General features: G+C 54.6%; 1 protein-coding gene across 1 annotated transcript; it reads right to left on the bottom strand.

The window, feature by feature from the left end:
- Window positions 1-124: 124 nt before the first annotated feature.
- On the bottom strand, window positions 125-18,184 carry BPIFB2 (BPI fold containing family B member 2). Its single transcript, XM_074347138.1, has 16 exons — window positions 18,045-18,184; window positions 17,121-17,254; window positions 14,638-14,731; window positions 13,444-13,548; window positions 12,410-12,556; window positions 10,897-10,957; window positions 9,561-9,621; window positions 5,792-5,883; window positions 5,330-5,515; window positions 5,070-5,123; window positions 4,337-4,507; window positions 3,771-3,838; window positions 3,561-3,606; window positions 2,783-2,846; window positions 2,349-2,425; window positions 125-408 (listed from the first exon to the last, which is right to left on the bottom strand). The coding sequence occupies exons 2-16, from the start codon at window positions 17,224-17,226 to the stop codon at window positions 367-369; spliced, it is 1,374 nt and encodes a 457-aa protein (XP_074203239.1). The 5' UTR covers window positions 17,227-17,254; window positions 18,045-18,184; the 3' UTR covers window positions 125-366.
- Window positions 18,185-18,321: the final 137 nt, after the last annotated feature.

Below are 18,321 nucleotides of genomic sequence, written 5' to 3'. Positions count from 1 at the left end.
GATGTGGTCATGTCCTCTTCCTCTTCCAGGCAGCTTTGGTGGCTCCAAGGACAGACAGGACCAACACCTGCATGTGGAACACTGGCCTCTGGTATGCAAAGAGTTGGCCAGGCCTAGCTGGAAGTTGCAGCTCAAGAGAAGATGTTTAATGCAAGAGGAGACAGGTCTGTGCAGCCTGGAGGAGCTACCTGCTCCTTACAAAGAAGGGATGAAGGCAGGACCAGGGAGGGGAAGGGGAAAGGGTGGGATTAAGCAGCTAGCCGGGCCATCCAGCTTGCTGGTGATGTCTAAGTGTGGCTTTGCCTAGGTTTCCCAAGTGGCTCGAGGCAAAAGGGTCCCCAGAGCAGCACTCCAAGTGGTCTCACATCAGCGCTGGTACAAGAGTCCGCCGGACACCACAATGTAGCCCTGAAGGGCAAAGACAACCATCAGGTCAGGTCTATGGACACGAGGACCATAGGACCCCAGCTGCCCCATCAGCCTGGCTCTGAGTTCATATTCTGTCACTCTTGCTGTGTGTGTCCTTTGCCTCTCTGGGCCTCAGTTTCCTACTGTCACTTGGGGTGGTGACATCATCCACCTCGCAAAGGCTACTCTAAGGATGCAGCCAGACTGCGCAGGCAGAGCACTCAGCGTGGGGCTGGAGCTGGATGCATGCTCCGCAAATGGTCAGGATCATCTCTGTTTTATGGCCAGGAGTCCAGACCACTGAGTGTCTTCTCCAAGTTCAAGTCTCCCCAGCAGATTCAGGCATCCCCCATATGTCCCCTGCTCTCTTCACTGTACTGCAGAAACGTCCTGGGGGCCTGCTGATCTATCTTCCTTCCTTCCTTCCTTTCATTCATTCAGCACATCTTCACTGAGCCTCTACTCTGAGCCAAGCCCTGTGCCAGGTGCTGGGGACCCAGCAGAGAAAAAAATCAGACCCAGTCCCTGCCTTTGTGTAGCTCATAGGTGGTCCAGTACAGTAGCCATTAGCCACATGTGGCTAATTACTGTAGTCCCCTATTACCCATGGTTTCATTTACCCAAGTTTAACTACAGTCCAAAAATGTTAAATGGAAAATTCTAGAAGTAAACAGTTCATAAGTTTTAAATTCCATGCTATGCTGAGTAGTGTGATGAACTCTCCCGTCATCCTGCTCCATCCCACCCTGGACATGAGTCATCCCTCTGTCCAGCGGATCCACACTGTCTGTGCTACCTGCCCCTGGGTATAGGGAGAACATAGTATATGTGGGTTTGGTACAATCTAGCTGCAGTTTCAGGCATCCACTTGGAGGGGGGTGTCTTGGAACATATCCCCTGCAGATGAAGGGGGACTGCTGTGCATATAAATTAAGTAAAATTTAGAATTCACCTCCTCAGTTGCATTGGCCACATTTCTAGTGCCCAATAGCCACATGTGCCCAGCAGCTGATCGTGGCCACTGCCTCGGACAGTGCAGATTTCCATCCTTGCAGGAAGTTCTATCGGACAGTATAGGTCTAGGAACCTTTGACTTCAGACCCAGGTGGCTGGATTTGGAAGTGCCAAGGTGGCTCAGCCACCAACTCTGTCTGTTTGGGGAAGTCTTGGGGGAATTCCCACCAAAAGTCCTGCTCCAGCGTGAGCTGGTTGTTCCTGCTTAGCGGGGTAGAGCACCCAACTGCCTGGGACCACAGTTCTCAAACAGTGAGGGCGTCCCCCCTGGAGGACGTCAGGAGGTTCCACTCAGGGAGTGCGAGTGAGACACGGAGATGGTGGGCTTGAGGGACCTTGGTTAAGTGTTCTGTCCTGTGCACGTCTTATTGAGTGAATTAGAAAGAATATTATCCTTTCAAATCTTGGGTGAAACAGAAAGAAGTTGTAGGATCTCTTCCTAGGGGGTGGGGATTGAATTTCACCCTGGTCCACAATTTCTGATCCAGGGAAAGTCATTTAGAAGGGTCAGAATCCCCTCCCACATCCAGCCTGTGGAGGTTTGTGTACAAAGCTGGAAGAGCTCCCTCCTCCGCCCTCCCCCAGACTCTAAGGGGCCCGTGCCTATCCCAGGACACAGAGTCACAGGACAATCAAAGGCCCTAATCTCCTGAATGTGGCCTGGTGTGATACTTGATGAGGACTAAAGAGTGGGTGAAACCCTTGCTCCAATGTCTCTCAACATCCTGAATTGTCCATCACACTGCAACTGATGATTCATGGCGTGACCTGGGTGGGAGCAGGGGGCACTCCCAGGCCTGGCTGACCCTGGACCCCAGTGTGTGCACCAGCAGGAAGGGAAGGAGAGAGGTGACCCCCGCATCGCCAAGCCCAGCCTCCCTCTAAGGATGGAAGAGGCCCTTCTGATCACACCCAAAGGCTCTCACCTCGTAGACAAAGACCTCAGGGGCAATGTAGCGGAGATTGGTCACACTGGGGAGGGCAACCCCTATGCTCAGGAGAGCTGCAGGAGGGCAAGAAGAAATCATGCTCAGCTGGAAGACCATAACAAAGTATCACCTGGAGCTGGCTCTGCGCGGAAGTCCTCATGTGCATTGTGACACTGAGTTCCACAGATACCCCAGAAGTAGGAACCATTATCATTATACCCACTTTACAGAAGGGAAAACTGAGCCTCAGGGAGGACACAGAGCTTAGCTAAGATCATCCAGCTGCTAAACAGTCAAGCCAAGATGCGCACACAGGCAGCTGGACTCCCGAGGCCACCCTCTTAATCTCTGAGCCTAGGAGGTAGAAAGGGGCCGGGTTGGAGCCTGGAGCAGGTGGAGGGGCAGGAGGGGGGCCAGAGGGCAGAGCTCACCATTGAGGTGGTCCAGCAGGGGCCTCTGAAACACGTTACCCATGAGTGACTGCACTTGCTCCATCTGCATTCGTGGAGCCAGGGAGATGGTGACCATAGCCCCGCGACAGGCCGGCACATGTGAACACACAGACAGACACACAGACAGTAGAGACACGGGGGAGGGATGAGGGCAGGTCTCCCTGGTCCGGGCTTCAAGCAGAGCCAGCTACCCCTGGGGTCGGGTCGGCATCAGGCACCGGAAATGCTGGCCTGAGGGGAGGCTGAGAGACCAGCCCCTGACTGACTTTCATTCACTGGCTGCCCTGCTGTGCCGACCAACAGACAGATCAACTGACGGTGGACAGACTGATGGGGCGACCTGGTGGGCCACTCGACAAAGGGATGCAGGGCAGCTGGTGGGCCAGCCATGTGACTGCAAGAGCAGCTGACACTGTCTGACGCTGGCTTCTATAGAAACGTACTATTGGACTCAGTGATTCTTGGGCTGAGGGCGGGGCTGACAAGCCGCGGACACCCAGGCAGAGGGACAGACCGACTGACTGACCCCGCTGAGGCTGGCTGACTGGCTGCCTAGCAGACGGACAGCCTGGGAAAGACAGACTGTCCGATGGGTGGGCCACTGCCTGGCCACTGTCCCCAAGCACCCCAGGAAGGAAGCCTGATGGTGGCAGCATGTACACGCACGTGAGCACACGTGGGCACACTCCCCTTCCCCGAGCTCAAGGCCTGCACCACCCAGCGAGGGGGTATCTGGAGACCCCAGCACCACACTCACTTCAATGAAGCCCACATTAGAGGAGGCCACAGTGACCTGGACATTCCTGAAAGGGAAGCAGGGGGGTTAGGAATGGGGCCTAGTGCCCGCCACCCACGTACCACGCCTGCTGCCTCCCAGGCTCCTCTGACTGACACTGTGGTGGGTGGCTGCAGGCTCACTGCACAGAGGAACACGTTGAGGCTGCTGGGTCCAGGAGGCCTCACTTACCCCAACACAGACGTGGTCCCCTGAAGTCTCACCTCAGACACGTAGAGCTGGAGGCTCAGGTTCACTACCTGGGTGTGTGGGGAGAACGGGGTCAAAGGGCACAGAGCCATGGGAGAGCTCTCAGCTGGCCACCAGCTACCCCAGCCTCCCACCTATCCCCCTATTCATTCAGGGTTTTGAAGCACAGGTCAGTGGATGAGGTGAACAATAACCAAAGTAATCAGACAGGATCCTTTCAGAGAGTGGTGGGTGCCATGAAGCTGTGTGGAGAGGCTGGTGGAGACCATCTTTCTCCCAGTAGTCCTGGAAGGCTGCTGGGAGGAAGGTTGTGACATTGAAGCTAAGACCCAAAAGATGAGGAGAAGCCAGCCATGCCAAGAACAAAGGGAAGTATGTCTGAGGCATGTGCAAAGGTCCTGAGGCAGAAATGTCCTGGCACATTGAAGGAACAGCCAGGGGACCGGTGTGGATAGAGCAGAGCAAGTAAGGCGAGCGAGGGAGGAAGTGGGGTCTCCTTGAGAGTCACCCATCCCCCTGGCCAACCCCGCCCAGCCCACCTCACTCACCACATCGAGGGAGAAGAGGGACTGGAAAGCCGAGTCGGAGTCTGGGGCCAGGACCTCCACGAAGGGCTGTATCCTCAACGTGGCATTGTTGGTATGGAGTGTGACCACGGGTATGGCATCCAGCCGCACCTTGAGTGCCAAGGGCCTGGGCTCGGGGAACTGGCGGGCCACCTGGGGAGCAGAGAGGGCAAGAGGGAGGAAGGCACCTGGGGGCTAAGGCTGGGTGGACTCTTTATTCATCATTCCTGAGACACCAATCAAGCCACCATTGTGCTTTACATGCCTGGGCCACAGAGGTGGGTCCACCCCTGCCCCCTGCCCTCAGGGACACCCAGTCGGATGGTGGTAGCGTGAAGACAGGCACATCCTGTACAATCGGTACCAGGAGGGAGGGATGGGCTTGGGAGCACAAGGAGGCTCCTGGACCGGATGACGGGCTTCATCCTCCCTGAGGAGGTAATCCTTGAGCTCGGACTTGAAGATGGATAAGGAAAAGGAAGGAGAAAAGATACTGAGGGCAGAGGGCACCTCTTGTGCACTGCAAAGAGGAGAAAACAGAGCAAGTTTTGGGCAGAAGGAGGGGCCATCCGGGAGGTGGAGGAGGTGCAGATAAAGGGGCAGGTGCTGAACCCCACTTGGAGCAGACATGATACAACAGAGATCCCACAGCCCAGAGAGCCTCCCACTCCAGCTCTGAGTCTCAGCCCCTGGAATGACCAGAAACATCACCAACCTCAGGGATGACCTGGCCCAGCGTGGAGGTGTTCAGCGGGTTGTTACTCAACTTCTGAAATGAGCCCCCATACATGGTAGGTGTTAAGGCAACAACTCCCCGAGCTAGACCACTTCTTGCCTCCTGATCACCCCATTTAACCCTTCCAACAGCCACCCTGTGGCCCCAAAGCTCCAGCTGCCCCACCCACCCATGATTTGGCCTCTGCCAGGTCTCCCCAGGCTGGGCCACGTGCCCTGGGCAGCAGGACCGGCCCTCACCAGCTGCCCTGTGATGTCCATGTTGAGTGCACCAGCCTTTTGCAGCAGCAGGATGGCAGAGTCAAAGAGGTCCTGGGAGAGGCCCACGGTTGCCATGACACCGCTGGTGCCCACGTGCGACGGCAGCACGAAGGGGGTGGCATCCATAGGCAGGATGATGGGCTTGCCCAGCAGGAAGAGGACAGCCTGCGGGGGGTGGGGGTGGGGGCAAGGAGGGAGGGAGAGGCAGTGGGGCCTCAACAGGCAGGCAGCTCCACGGCAGATCCTGGGCTGTGAGATGCTGCCCACCCCAGGGTGCCCCATGTTGGCAGCCTCACGCCTTTGCCTATGTGCCATGCTCCCATCTGGAAGGCTCCCAGCTCCTCTCCCCTCAACTCTTCTGCTCCTTTAGGAATCTTCCAGAACACCAAGGACTCCAGAGGAAACAAATCCCCAGCTCTGGGCTGACAAGGAGGCACTTACGTTGATATCAAAGGAAATGTAGTCTTTAGTGACGTTGGGCGCGTTGATCATGGTGTAGCGAACCTGGGACTCTGGACCCACAGGGCTGAGGCCTAAACAAGGCCGGGGTGAAGAAGAGAAGATGGTATTCTTAGCATTATCCACCAATGCCTCATTTAGCCAGACCCAGGCCAAGAAAAGAAGTTAGAAAAGGCCCCGAGTAAGCAAATTAAAGTTGCAAAGCATACACCCAAGATTCAGCCACTCATAACCTGTTGACTCTTAGTTGAGACACAATTCTAACAGTTTTGGCGTCTGCTTTCCTAGTCAGTGGAAGACTAGAGATTACAAGTTAGCACAGAGTAGGGTCACTCCAGGCACAAGTGCCCCCTGACAAAGGCAAGAAGGAACCAGAGAAAAAGAAGGGAGTGTCCATTTATCAAGGCCCAGGCTGCTGGCTTACACTAGGTCATTCAATCCTCAGCACCAGCCTGTCGGGTTAGGAGCCCATCACACACACACACACACAAACACACACACACACACACACACACACACACACGTAGTTTGGTAAGCTCAGCTGTGCTCAGGATTGTATACCTGATCCATCTGACTCCAAAGCCACTCTCCCTCTGCTTAAGCACACTGCTTCCTGCAGGAACCCAGAAGGCACACGCCCCAGGGCAATGGGGGTTCCCCCACAGATCCTTGGAGAAGCCCCCAGGGAGGTGAGTTAAGAACTCAGTCCTATAAGGTGAGTTTTCTGAAAGCTCAGAATACCCTCACGGGGAAGTTTGCACAGGCTGAGTCACTTGTGGGAACCACACCTCTGGACACAGCGAGACCGCATGGCAGGTGAAGGCCCACCGTCAGGAGAGCCCACCTGTTAGCAAGGCGTCCTCCCCGAAAGGCTCTGGATAACCAGCATTTTAGTGTGTGTGTGTGCGTGTGTGTGTGCGTGTCCATTCTGATTTTCTACTCTCTTCTGGATTTAATTTTATTTTCTCTAGCATTTTGGAAATTTATGATTGTAAAAGCAATGCAGTCTGACTCCATTTCTACACATCAGTGGTTGTCAAAGATCAGGGTGGAGGAGGGGGGCAGCACCAAGAGATTTTGGGGCTGGTGGAATGTTCTCTATTTCAAGTGTGGTGGTTCCTACATGACCATATGCATTTATTTATCAAAGCTCATAGAACTGGACACTAAAAATAATTGTTATATGTTTTTAAATGAGTAAAACCATTAAAAATTATAAAATAATAATGCACATTTATTGTAGGCATATGGAAGATTTTAAAAGATGGAAAAAATATAACCTAGAATGTTAAATGTATTTCTTTTTCAGTATTTTCTTATGCAGAAATGAACTCTCTCTCTCTCCCTGTAAAGCTGGAGCCTAGCTATATATAGTTTTGTGTCCATCTCTTTTTCTTTACCGAGTGGCATGACAGCTTAGTGAAAAGCACAAACTCTCAAGGAGGGCTGCCTCAGTTTCCTCATCTGTAAAATGGAACTAATAATCCTACAGTAAATATTAGCTCTTCTTACATTGTATTTGGCCGGGCACGTTGTTAGGTGATTAAACACTCCTTTAAACTGTGCTTTTAAATGGTTCCTGTCACTCCACGTTCCACATGTACGTGACTCGTGTAAACAGTCCCCCAGGACTAGACACTTAGGTTTCTTTTACTAGATTTTTTTTTCCTTAATTCCTCAAAGACAAGGGGAAGAGGTGGTCTCTGGTATGAACCCAGTTACAAGGCATCTTGATGGAAACAACCCCTCAGAGGAAGGAGGGAGAGACTAACGTTTATTGAGTTTACTGCCTGCCAGGCACGAAACCTGTGCTGTCTTGCAGCAACACATGGGAATAGGAGAAATTCTGATTCCCATTTTTGGGTAGAATGACTAAGCTCAGAGAGATGGCATGAATTACCTAAGATCACACAGCAAGCGAGCAACTGGGCCAAAATTCACATTCATATCCTTTGATTCCAAGTTCAGTTTCCCTGGCTTCTTGGTACCTCCTATTAAGGTAATATTGGTGTTGAAGCAGTGAGGGGAGTAGGGGAGGTCAAGGAATGTTCCCCAGACCTTGACCTGGGCTGTGAAGTGTGGACAGAGCAGAAGGTGGACACATGAAGAGGAGAAAACTGGGGTGAGCTGATTCACCAGGTCTTTAGCACCATGCTAGGGATTTTAGACTCGGTGCCTCTGATTTCCCACCTGTAAACTGGGGATAATGATGTCACCTTATAGGACTGTTGTTAACAGTTTGCACAAGAAAGCCAAAGCTACCTTGATTTGAAAATATTCACTAAAGAAGCCACCAGGGGTAAACACGGACCCTGCCAGACATCCCTTCTGTCTGAGATGGACATGGAATGCCAACATACCACCCCCTGTAACTGTCCCCACACCCTCCATTCCTGCACCCCTGTCCCCACCACCCTCATCCCTGCACACCTAACCCAGGCTGTGTGAGAGTTAGATGTAAACCCCCAACTCAAAGGCAAAGCCAGCTGATTGCCAAGTACAGCTGCCAACAGTCTGCAGCTCTGGATGTCACAGAGTCAATGAGAATCCTCTGTCCAGTAGGAGAAGGTGCACTTCAAAATGGAACAGCTTCAAAACAGGTTCGTGAAAAAACAGACGGAACCCTGGATTATGCGCAGGACTCACTGAGAATATATCACCCCCTGAATCAATAGAGGATGTGTTCTGTGATCAGTCTGGGGATGTGTGGGTAACTGCCAGTGTAGTTCTTCAATGCTGATGAATACCGCTAAAAAGATGAAGCCGACCTACTTTCAGAGCTTTAATCCCATGTTGTAAGTTGAAGCCCTGCCTGAGCCTTGTTCAGGACACACAGTTCTAAGTGAACTGTGTCGGGCTGCGAGCCCCGGGAAGCCCTGGGTGGAGGAAGGTGTGTGGGCCAGTGGGGAGGTGACCACTGACTGATGGGAGTTGGTGGACACATACCCCAGCTCCTGCCCCTCAGGTAGGACCACACTAGGGATGTTCAACTCAGTCTCCAAGAGCCTCCCAGTGGGGCTGAGCCCCCAGGTGCCCACAGTGAGGACCCCTCATTAACACACCTTCCCTTCCTGTCTGATGGCTCCCTTCCCCAACTAGTGCTGCCTAGGGCCACCCTGCATTTGAACCACTTACACTGAGATCCTCATCTCAGGGTCCGCTTCTGGGGACACTGGCCTGACAGTGACCTTCTCCTAGTACAGTCCTAGTACTCCCTAGGTAAGGAGGAAAAATCCGGGGTGAGACGAGGCTGATGGCAGAGGCAGAGGAGAGGGAGCCTGGGCTGTGGGCTCCTGTTGGGTGGGGGGTGGCCTCTGAGAATGGGAAATGGGAGCGGGGCATTTGGGAGCAGGAGAGCTTGAGTTCTGTGAAGGATGTGCTGAGTTGGAGGGGCTGGGGGACCTCCAGGAGGAGGTGTCCAAGAGGAGGTGGAATATAAGGGCCTAAGCCCAGAAAGTGGGGGACAGGAAGAGAATCCAGCTAAGAATGTGGGAGCTGTGGCAGCAAAACTGGGGGAGGCTGGGGTCCCTGAATCTCCAGGCAGAGGAGGAGGCAATTACAAACTGACACACACACACACACGATATTCAGATTCAGTTCTAGAATTTGGAGAGTCTCAAATTCCACCAATAATTGTTCAGGCAGCCTGTGACTGACCTCCCAGAGGTCGACGCTGATGCAAAGGAGGGTCGGGGGGCCCCAGAGGATCTCAGAGGCCTCAGCCCCCTCCCCCTGGGCACCCAGGTCTTACCGATTAAAGTGCCCAGGTGAACATTGAGGCCCTGCACCAGGTTGGAGATTCTCAGGCACAGCTGCGGAAAGACAGAGCGGCTGGGTTAGGGCGGCCCTTGGGACTGGAGAGGCAAGGCTGGGAGGGTCCAGAGTCCCTGTCTGGAAGCCTCTCCCAACCCGGATGCCAAGGCCTGGGATCTTTCCTCCACCAGCCAGTGGGCATCTTCCAGCATCTCCTCTGGACACGAGATTCAGAGGGGAAGCAGGGGCTGTGGGACACAGCAGAGGTGGCCACAGCTGGGCCCCGGGCAGCCAAGGAAAGTAGCCTGCTGCCCTGGGGCACAGAGGCCCAGCTGGCAGAAGGGCCTGCAGTGGAGGCAGGCAGTGGTCAGCAGCCCAGGCCAGGGAGACTGGAGTCCTGGGCACAGAGAAGCGGACTAAGGTGGGATCAGCGTGAGAGAAGGTGAGGCAGAGGAGAGGCTGCGAGGCCGGGGGTGTTCACAGCTGGTCCAGGGAAGAGCTGGTGAGGCTGGGCCAGGCAAGGCCAGGAGGCAGAGAAGAGGGCTGGGTCAGGCTGTCCTGCCTTCAGCCCTCAAGCCTCAGTTTTCTCATCTGCGAGATGGGAATGTTGAGGCTTGCCTCTTGAAAGTGCAGGATGGCACACAGTGGGCTGATCTGGTCTCCACTACAGCCCATTAAAGGAGGCTGGGTGGAGTGGGAAGGGGCAGGGAGAGAGAGGGCTCTTCCGGTGGGGTAGGGCCCTGGCCCCTAGGGCACCAGCTCCCACCAAGTCAGCTGCCTGCAGACAACGATGAGAGCTAAAATAGTGACGGTGACACTCACTCTCCCAAACTGTCCTAAACTCTCCGCGCTGTTGATGCTCTCCACCCCTGCCACCTGCCAGGGGCGCTCTAGATGTGGAGAGAGGGAGGCTGGGGGACTTGTTCCAGGGTCCCAGCTGAGAGGGAGGAGAACCAGGATTGGAAGCCTGGTTGTGCCCACGCCCTGGCCCACTGTTATTTTGTTCCCTTCTCAGAAGCTACCTGGCCCTGCAAGCACTGTTCCCACCCCACCCTCCAGCATGGACTTGGGGCTGGTCCAAGAGGATGAGCCTCCCTCCGCTGCAGCCCCACAACTGCACCCTGTTTGGGCCCCCGCTTCATTGCCCTGGACCGTTCATTGCCCCAGCCTCCTCCCTGCCCTCACGGGGAAACTGGAGGAGCCCACGAAGGGCTTTCTAGTGAAAAAAAAATCTCAGTCTCCGACACCTGCAATCTCCCATTCATTCACATGCCTTCTGACCCTTCTGATGTGAACGGCCCCCACCTCGGGAGACCTGGCAGGAAGTCTTTTACCTTGTTCTGCAGGACAGCTTTGATGTGCTTCTGCAGAGGGGCCAGCAGCGCAGGGGCTGTGCTAAGGAAGAGACACCCAAAGGGCCTGAGCTCCAGGTCAGTGCCTTGGGGCCTGTCTTTCGGCAAAGCCACATTTCCCTGAGAGACGTCTGTCCCCTCCCTCAGCCAGGGGGTCGGCAACTCCCGCACCACCCCCTGCCATGTGCCGGGCACGGTGCCAGCACGATTGACCCCACAGGGGAGGAAACAGCCTGGAGGTTTGGAAGTGGCTGAGATGTGAGAATGAGGCCAGGCTCGGGGGAGACTGAGGGAGTTGCAAAAGCCGTAAGTGGCCATGTCCTGGGCTGATGGCTTCGTGGCCACTGAGCCCAGGGAGACGGGGGCAGGACAGGGGTCCTGGGTCTGCTTCTTCCTATGTGGGCCCCCTTTCTCTGGGACATACCTACCAAGTCCCTTCCTCACTGGGCCTAGCTGAGGGATGGGTCTAAATCTGTGTTTCTCAGTGGGGATCCATGGGAAATTATGGTTCCTTGGTTTCCCAAAAGTTGATCTTAGTTGTGACCCAACTTCACAGTGGCCTCTCGGCGGAGGTGGGAGGATGGCATCTAAGTTTTCAATGACATCAAACTCTGGGTTTCCGGTACCCGAGCAATAAACCACAAGCAGCCCCCGCCCCTGAGGACTGCGAGGGGTCATGAGTTACACAGGCTGATCGTGGGACTCAAGTGTGACTAGATTTATGCCCAAGCCTTCTCTGGGGAAAAAGTCCAGTCTTTGTGTAAATGTTGCACTCTTTTAAGACTCTAAAATACTCAACTGACAGTGAGCCCCCACCAATGGGCGGGAAGGCATAGACATAAGGCAGAGAAATTCACAGCAGTGGGGTTAGTCAGGCTGCCAGGGTTTGTACCCGTTTGCCAGCTGTGTGACCTTAGGTGAGTCACTTAACCACTCTGTGCCTCTGTTTGCTGTCCTGTGAGATGCGGACAATACTCCCACCCACCTGGTAGGGCTCCTGCGAGACGACACACATAAAGGGCCCAGAAGGCGCCCAGCACACAGCAGGTGCTCTGGAGGTGGGCACGGCTGTTAGCTTTAGATCCAACAGGAGCCGCCGCCTGACTCACAGTGAGAGCTCGGTGGGTCTCATCCCCTCCCTGGGCATCAGACTCCTCATTTTGCAGTGGGGCATCCCTCTGAGGTCCCTAACAGTGACTGCCAGCCCAGGCTCCCTCCCCAAATAGTGGCTAGTTAGTGGCTAGTACGCATAGTCACGTGGTGCGGGGCAGTGATGGGGACACAGGCTTTAGCCACACTCTCACCGTGTGACCTCGGGTGTGTCCCTCCCCCTCTCTGAGTCTCAGTGTTCTCAGCCATGAAATAGATGTCATACTGGGGTGGAGGGAGGCTCTGAGTCCCATTGTGGTGATTGGATGAAGTGGGAAGTTCAAGAAATGGCACCTGCAGCCTCAGTGTCTGGGGTCCTGCAGCCGAGCCCCCAACAGACACCCACCTGTTATAACCATCAAACACGACGGCCTTGTTGAAGAGTGAGTAGCAGGCAGAGATGCTGACCACGGGGGTCCCGATGGAGCCCTGGGCCACGAGGGTGTCAGCCAGCAGCGTCACGGGCAGCATCAGGTGCAGGGGCTCTGGGACACTGCAGGGACAGCAGTTCTGAGCCCCAGAGGCACTGCCCAGCAGAGGCCACATTGACCAATGTGCGACCCCACATCTCTCCCCAGCCAGAGCCTGCCGTCCACTTAACACAGGCAGGGCCCCCCTCAACATGAGATGGATGCTGGGCACACCCACAAACTCCACTCAGGGTCACAAACATCGTCACAGATGACTTTGAACTCTGGCTTCCTTGGACCCTCTTACTGTGAGACTCTGGGCCACTCAGTCCCTATGCTAAGCCTCAGTTTCTTCTTCTGTAAAATGGACATAAGATTGGTGTTACCTCTCACAGGGCTGCTGTGCTGAGTTTCCTAGGAGACAGTCATGTGAAAACATCCTGCTTGGAGCCTGGCCCACAATGAGCACTTTTAAAATGATAGCATCAGGACAGAGGAGTTAAAATAAGAGTGTCCTGCTCCCAGTTTGAAAATTAAATGCACGTAAAGTGACTGATGCACAGAAGTAATTCTAATATTTTATTGAGCACCTACTATGTGCCTTACACTGTGAAAGGGGTAATATAATTTTAATCATAGCAATGCATACATTCACGACAACCCGTGTTGCCATGCTGCAAAGTTTCATTTCATCCTGGTTGTTTTACAGAGAAGATAAACTCAGGAGCGGAGAAGTGAGATGACTGCCTAGCTACGCAGCTGTTGAGTAGGGTCTGGGTTCTCAGAAATTGTCTCACAGTCTTGCTCCCCCTGGAGGGTGGGAGAGAAGGCACTGGAGAGGGGGCGCTAGACAGAGAGTTGGAAGGTCTAAGTTGGGGTCCTGGGAGTTGCTAAATCCTCTCCCCTCACTCTGCTTTCAGAGAGTCCTTGAAAATCCTCCTGCCCGCAATGGGAGTGGAGAGTCACTCACCGAAAGATCTTGAAAGTAAAATTGGTGGCTGCCGATAAGCGTATTCCAAAACCGGCAATAAATTTCAGCTGGAGATATGGCATATGGACATTCAGAATCTGAATCCTGCAGGGTAGAAATCAAAGTGACAGGGTGGCCCCCTTTAAACCATGGAATCAACTCTGGGGTGGGTGCTCTGAATATGTTGAAGTTTATAAAGGACATTCTGACAACTAGAACCACAGGATAAGGAAGCAGTAGTGAGTTTTCCATCATAGGGGGCATGCAAGCCGAAGTTAGCCAATCAGCCCGTAGGAAATGCAGGGAGGACCCCAGCATTGGGCAAGAGTTGGGTGAGATGACTGCTCAGGTCTTGGGGGGATTTTAGTTTTTGATAGGGGTCTGGAAAACTGGGAAGATGGGGAAAGACTTTGGGATCCACAGAAGTCAGAAATCCCCTTCAGTCAACAGCTTTGGCTTGTAGCCCTCCAGCAATGGGAAACTCACCTTCTGTAAAGCTGCCTGTTCTGATTGCTAAACGCTCTTCAGCTAATCTATTTTTTTCTTTAATAAAAGTCATTTTTTCCCTGCCCAGTAGTTAGTTGTGGGGGGCACTACAAAATGGTAGAAAGTTTCAAAGTCACATCAAAACGCCATCCTCAAACACTCTCTCTGTTAGCACTTGGGTGACGCCTTTCCGTGACTCTCCTTACGACACAGGCTGACCTGGAACTTGCTTCTCTTTACTCGACAACCATTCTGGATGTGTCCCTGCATCAAACAAGAACTCCTGGCACTGTTTTCAAACAACCACATGGGGTCCTTTGTATGGCCTGAGTGCCCGGAGCTAGCAGGACCCTTGGCTACATCCTCCAAAAGCTGGACACAGAATCTAGACACAAATCTGACCCTAATTTACCCCTATGGTGTCTAGATTCCATGTCCAGCTTTTGGAGGAAGTAGCCAAGAACCCTGCCAGCCCTGGGGACCCAGGAACCACAGCCTTGGCCCCTAAGGGGAGAAATCTACTAAAAGAGGCACCCGGCCCCCATGTCTGGGTCCTTCTAAATCCTCTTGTGATCTCTCACCTGGTAGGTGGGAGAATCTAACTTGGTGAGGGGAACACTCATCTAACGGGTGGGGGAGCACTCTCCCATGATAAGTGTACTCACCTAGTGGGCTGGAACGTTTTTCCCAGTGGGCGAGAGCACTCACCTGGTAGGCTGGATCACCTGTCCACTCCGGTCCAGGAAATGTGGGATAGGGACCTGCAGGGCCTGCTGGAGAGGGACTTTCCCGACTTCAGCCACTGAGGGGCCAGAGCAGGGTGAGGTCAGGAGCCACCGAGAGAGAAACCACACTGCCCACCATCTGCCCCACACCTTGGGCGGAGAGAGCTCAGAGACTGGAAGGGCAGGCTGGTCCACGGGTACACGGAGGGCCGCTTGGCTCCTGATTTGCCCTCCTTGGGTGCACGACCCCACCGGGCCTTTCCTCTCTTGCTTCTGCCTCTCCAAATCTTACCAGTCTACCTTCTCAAAAACAATAGCATCTTGGGGGGAGTAGGGGTAGAGCTCAGTGGTAGAGCATGTGCTTAGCATGCACAAGGTCCTAGGTTCAATCCCCGGTATCTCCATTAACAACAACAACAACAAAAACCCAGTAACATCCTTGGCCTTTTCGCCAGGCTCCGATCAGGCCCCACCTCCTGGGGTGCTTTCCGCAAGCCCCCAGGCAAAAGGAGCAGTTCCCAGTCCTGCGGGGTCGGGGATGGGGGGCATCCTGACCTGGAGGCTGGGGGCTCTGGAGTCCCTCAGATTCTGGGTCCAAATCCCAGCTCTGCAGCCCACTCTCGGTGTGGCTGCTCTGTGCCTCAGTTTCCCCGCCTATTAGTCTGCAATCATTAGAATGGTGCCTGTCACATAGGGTGCCTGTAAAAACTCAGCGCGCTACAAATGTTAGCTCCCGTGGTTGGTTGTTTTTGTAATAATAACGGCTAGCACTACTATGGCGCTCCCTTTGTGCCAGGCACTGTTCTGAGTGCTTTGGTTTTCCTCAAAATTCTACGACATCAGTATGGTATTATGCTCAGTTTCCCGAGGACCCCTGGCAAGGAGAAGCTGGGTAGGGGCCCAGGCACCTGGCCCTCGAGGCCCTGGACTTCCTCACACGCCTGTGCTGCTGGGTTGACGGAGGTGCTGAGCAAACAGTTAAACAGGAGCTTAAAATGAGAGGTCACAGTGCTGGAAGGGAGCATCAGAGGAGGAGTCCAGAGGCCCGATCTTCCCTCAGACTCACTGTGGGGCCTGGGGAAGTCCCTGTGCCTCTCTTGGCTTCAGTTTCCTCAGACCCTAAGACATGATGGGGGTGGTCTCCATGTTCCCAAGACCCCTCTCCAGCCTGACTCTCTGCAGCTGAGCTGAGACTCTCTGACTCAGATATGTGGACTCCACTTACAGTGCTCCCCTGACACAGGCTTAAACCCTGAGGCTTGCGGGATGGGCCAGGGAGGACACGGTAAGAAGCCACCAGCCCAGCCTTGGAAGAGGTGTGTACAGTGTGTTCTTGGCAGTTTGTTTCCACTGAGAACAAACAGTCAGGTGCACCACAAGGGCTCTCCAGGGATAAAGGAGGCTTACACAGAGCAGGCAGAGGGAGGTGGCTGGGGGAGGGCAGTGGCCTCCTGTCCCCGCAGGCAGTCATCCATGTGCCACTCTCTAACACGGATCACTGACCCCTTTTCATTGTCTGCCCATCTTCCCGGATTCAAGGTTCCGGAAGTCTATGTGTGCCCTAGGGTCCCTGCTGCTTCCCTGAGCCAGCTCCTCTACTTTGTGGCCCAGGGCCACTGAAAGTCCTGTTTACTCTCTGACCTCTGTCCCTCAAACTGTTATCTGAGCTTGGGCAGGCCCTGCGGGAATAGCTCCTTATTTCCCTCTCGCTCCGCACCCAGTCTTGGTGGGACCACAGAAGCCTCCCGGGGGCAGCGGGGAGGCCGCTTTTGCCCCTTCCTGAGCCTAGGTTCCCTCACTTTGCCCCCACCCAACCTTGGGATGGGGCAGGACTTGGAAGGAGGGAACAGAGACAGGGATGAGGCCTCACCCAAGAGGGGCCCAGAGAGGGGATGGTTCTTCTCTCTGTGAGCTCAGCAGGGTGGGCCCAGCTCCTGAACGTTCCCTAGTATAGTGAGTGCAAGACATACTTCTCCGAGCATAGATGTGCGCCCAGACCCCCTACACACGTGCGCGACCACACCTGTATACACACGTCCAGGCATGCACCCTGGCCCCTACACACATGCCCGTGGTTAGTCACCCTCCCCGACACTTGAGTACACAAGTGGGCACATCTCTATGAATTTTCTAACTCATACCAGACACACACAAGCAAAAGTAGCCACTCAGACCAGCCCATCTTCCCATCACTCAGGCACGGGAGCACGATCAGGTGTGCGCATGTGCACATTGGAGACGGCATGTACTCCCACTCACGCATTCATTTCACAAATATTTGATGAGCAGCACTGTCTGAGGGCCAGGGACACAGTGACAGATGAGGTAATTCAGGTCCCTGTGGGGCTTTTGAGTTCACAGACATATGTTTACACTTAGGGTTGTATACACACACACAGACATGGACTCACGTGCACACACTTGTGCACAGACACACGCAGGACAGCCTGGCGGCATGTCTCTTACCGTAGCTCAGCACTTCCTTGTTGAGTCTGACCACGATGCCCGGCTTGGAGGCACCGACCACGGGCAGCAGCACCAGCAGCAGGCCCAGCCCTCGTGCCCAAGCCATGGCGGCCCTGGCCCCTGCCCCCCAGTATCTGTGGGCAAGGGTGGGGACAAGCATCAGGAAGCTTGTCCAGAATGACCCCACCCTGGGCTGCTCAAATCCCACCCCAGCCTGGAGATCACAAGTGAGTGGTGATCCCAGTCCTGCCCATGACCCCACGCATCAGTTTTTGCATCTCTGCACTGGGAAGAATTGCCTTCCCGTTCTGCTTTATTAGGAACCACAGGGGCATCTGGTCTGGAAATGGCCCCCGAGGCCCAGAGAAGACATAGCTTTGTCTAAGGCCACACAGCAAACCAGGGCCGGTTGCCGGACCCAAGCCACCCGGAGGAGGATGGAGAGACTCCCAGATGGGGAGACTGAGAACATCTTCCTGTCCCAAGGAGAGACCCAGGCCCACCACCCCAAGGTCCAGAGCTGTGTCGCCTGACGCCAGGAATCCAGCCCAGTGAGACAGTCCGGCCTGGTGGCCAGCTGTCCAAACCCAACTGGGGAGGACCCAGGGCAGTTCCTGCCCTCATCTCTTCTTGTGCCAGGCCAGGAATGTTCTGAGTGTCAGCCTCTCACATGGCTCCATCCCCTCAGGCCCCAGACCAGCTGAGTGGACAAATCCGTGTCTGACTCAGGGAAAGGGACCCAGCAGGAGATTGGCAGGGCAGGCATTGCTCAGATGGGTAACTGAGGCCCAGCCAGGTGGCACTTGCCCAAAGTCCCACAGCCAGACCAGGGATGGTTCCTTCTGCAGAGGGCAGCTGGAGGCAGTATCCCCACTGAACAGATGGAGAAGTTGAGGCTCCTCCCTAGAGGATCTCCATTCCTACCTCAGGTGGTTCCCAGGGCAAGTTGACTCTCAGCCCCAGCCAAGCCCTCTGTGGCCCCAGGCAGTTGCAGAGGCTGCTTTATGAGGCTCCCCAGTGCGCAGGGCCCACCGGGAAGGGACCCAGGAAGGGGCAGGGTTTCTTGCGGTTGTGAGTGTTTTCCCTGCAAATATGGCCTTTGCCAAAATGTCTCATCCCACGTGTGCACTGTGGCTGCCACGTAGTGAGCTCGGCTGCCAACCACTGCAAGACCCTGGGGCTGGGCAGCTCTGGGGCCTCG

Source organism: Camelus bactrianus, chromosome 19 (genome assembly GCF_048773025.1).
Source record: "Camelus bactrianus isolate YW-2024 breed Bactrian camel chromosome 19, ASM4877302v1, whole genome shotgun sequence".
Classification (NCBI taxonomy): Eukaryota; Metazoa; Chordata; class Mammalia; order Artiodactyla; family Camelidae; genus Camelus; species Camelus bactrianus.
This window is presented reverse-complemented; position numbering and strand designations above follow the sequence as displayed.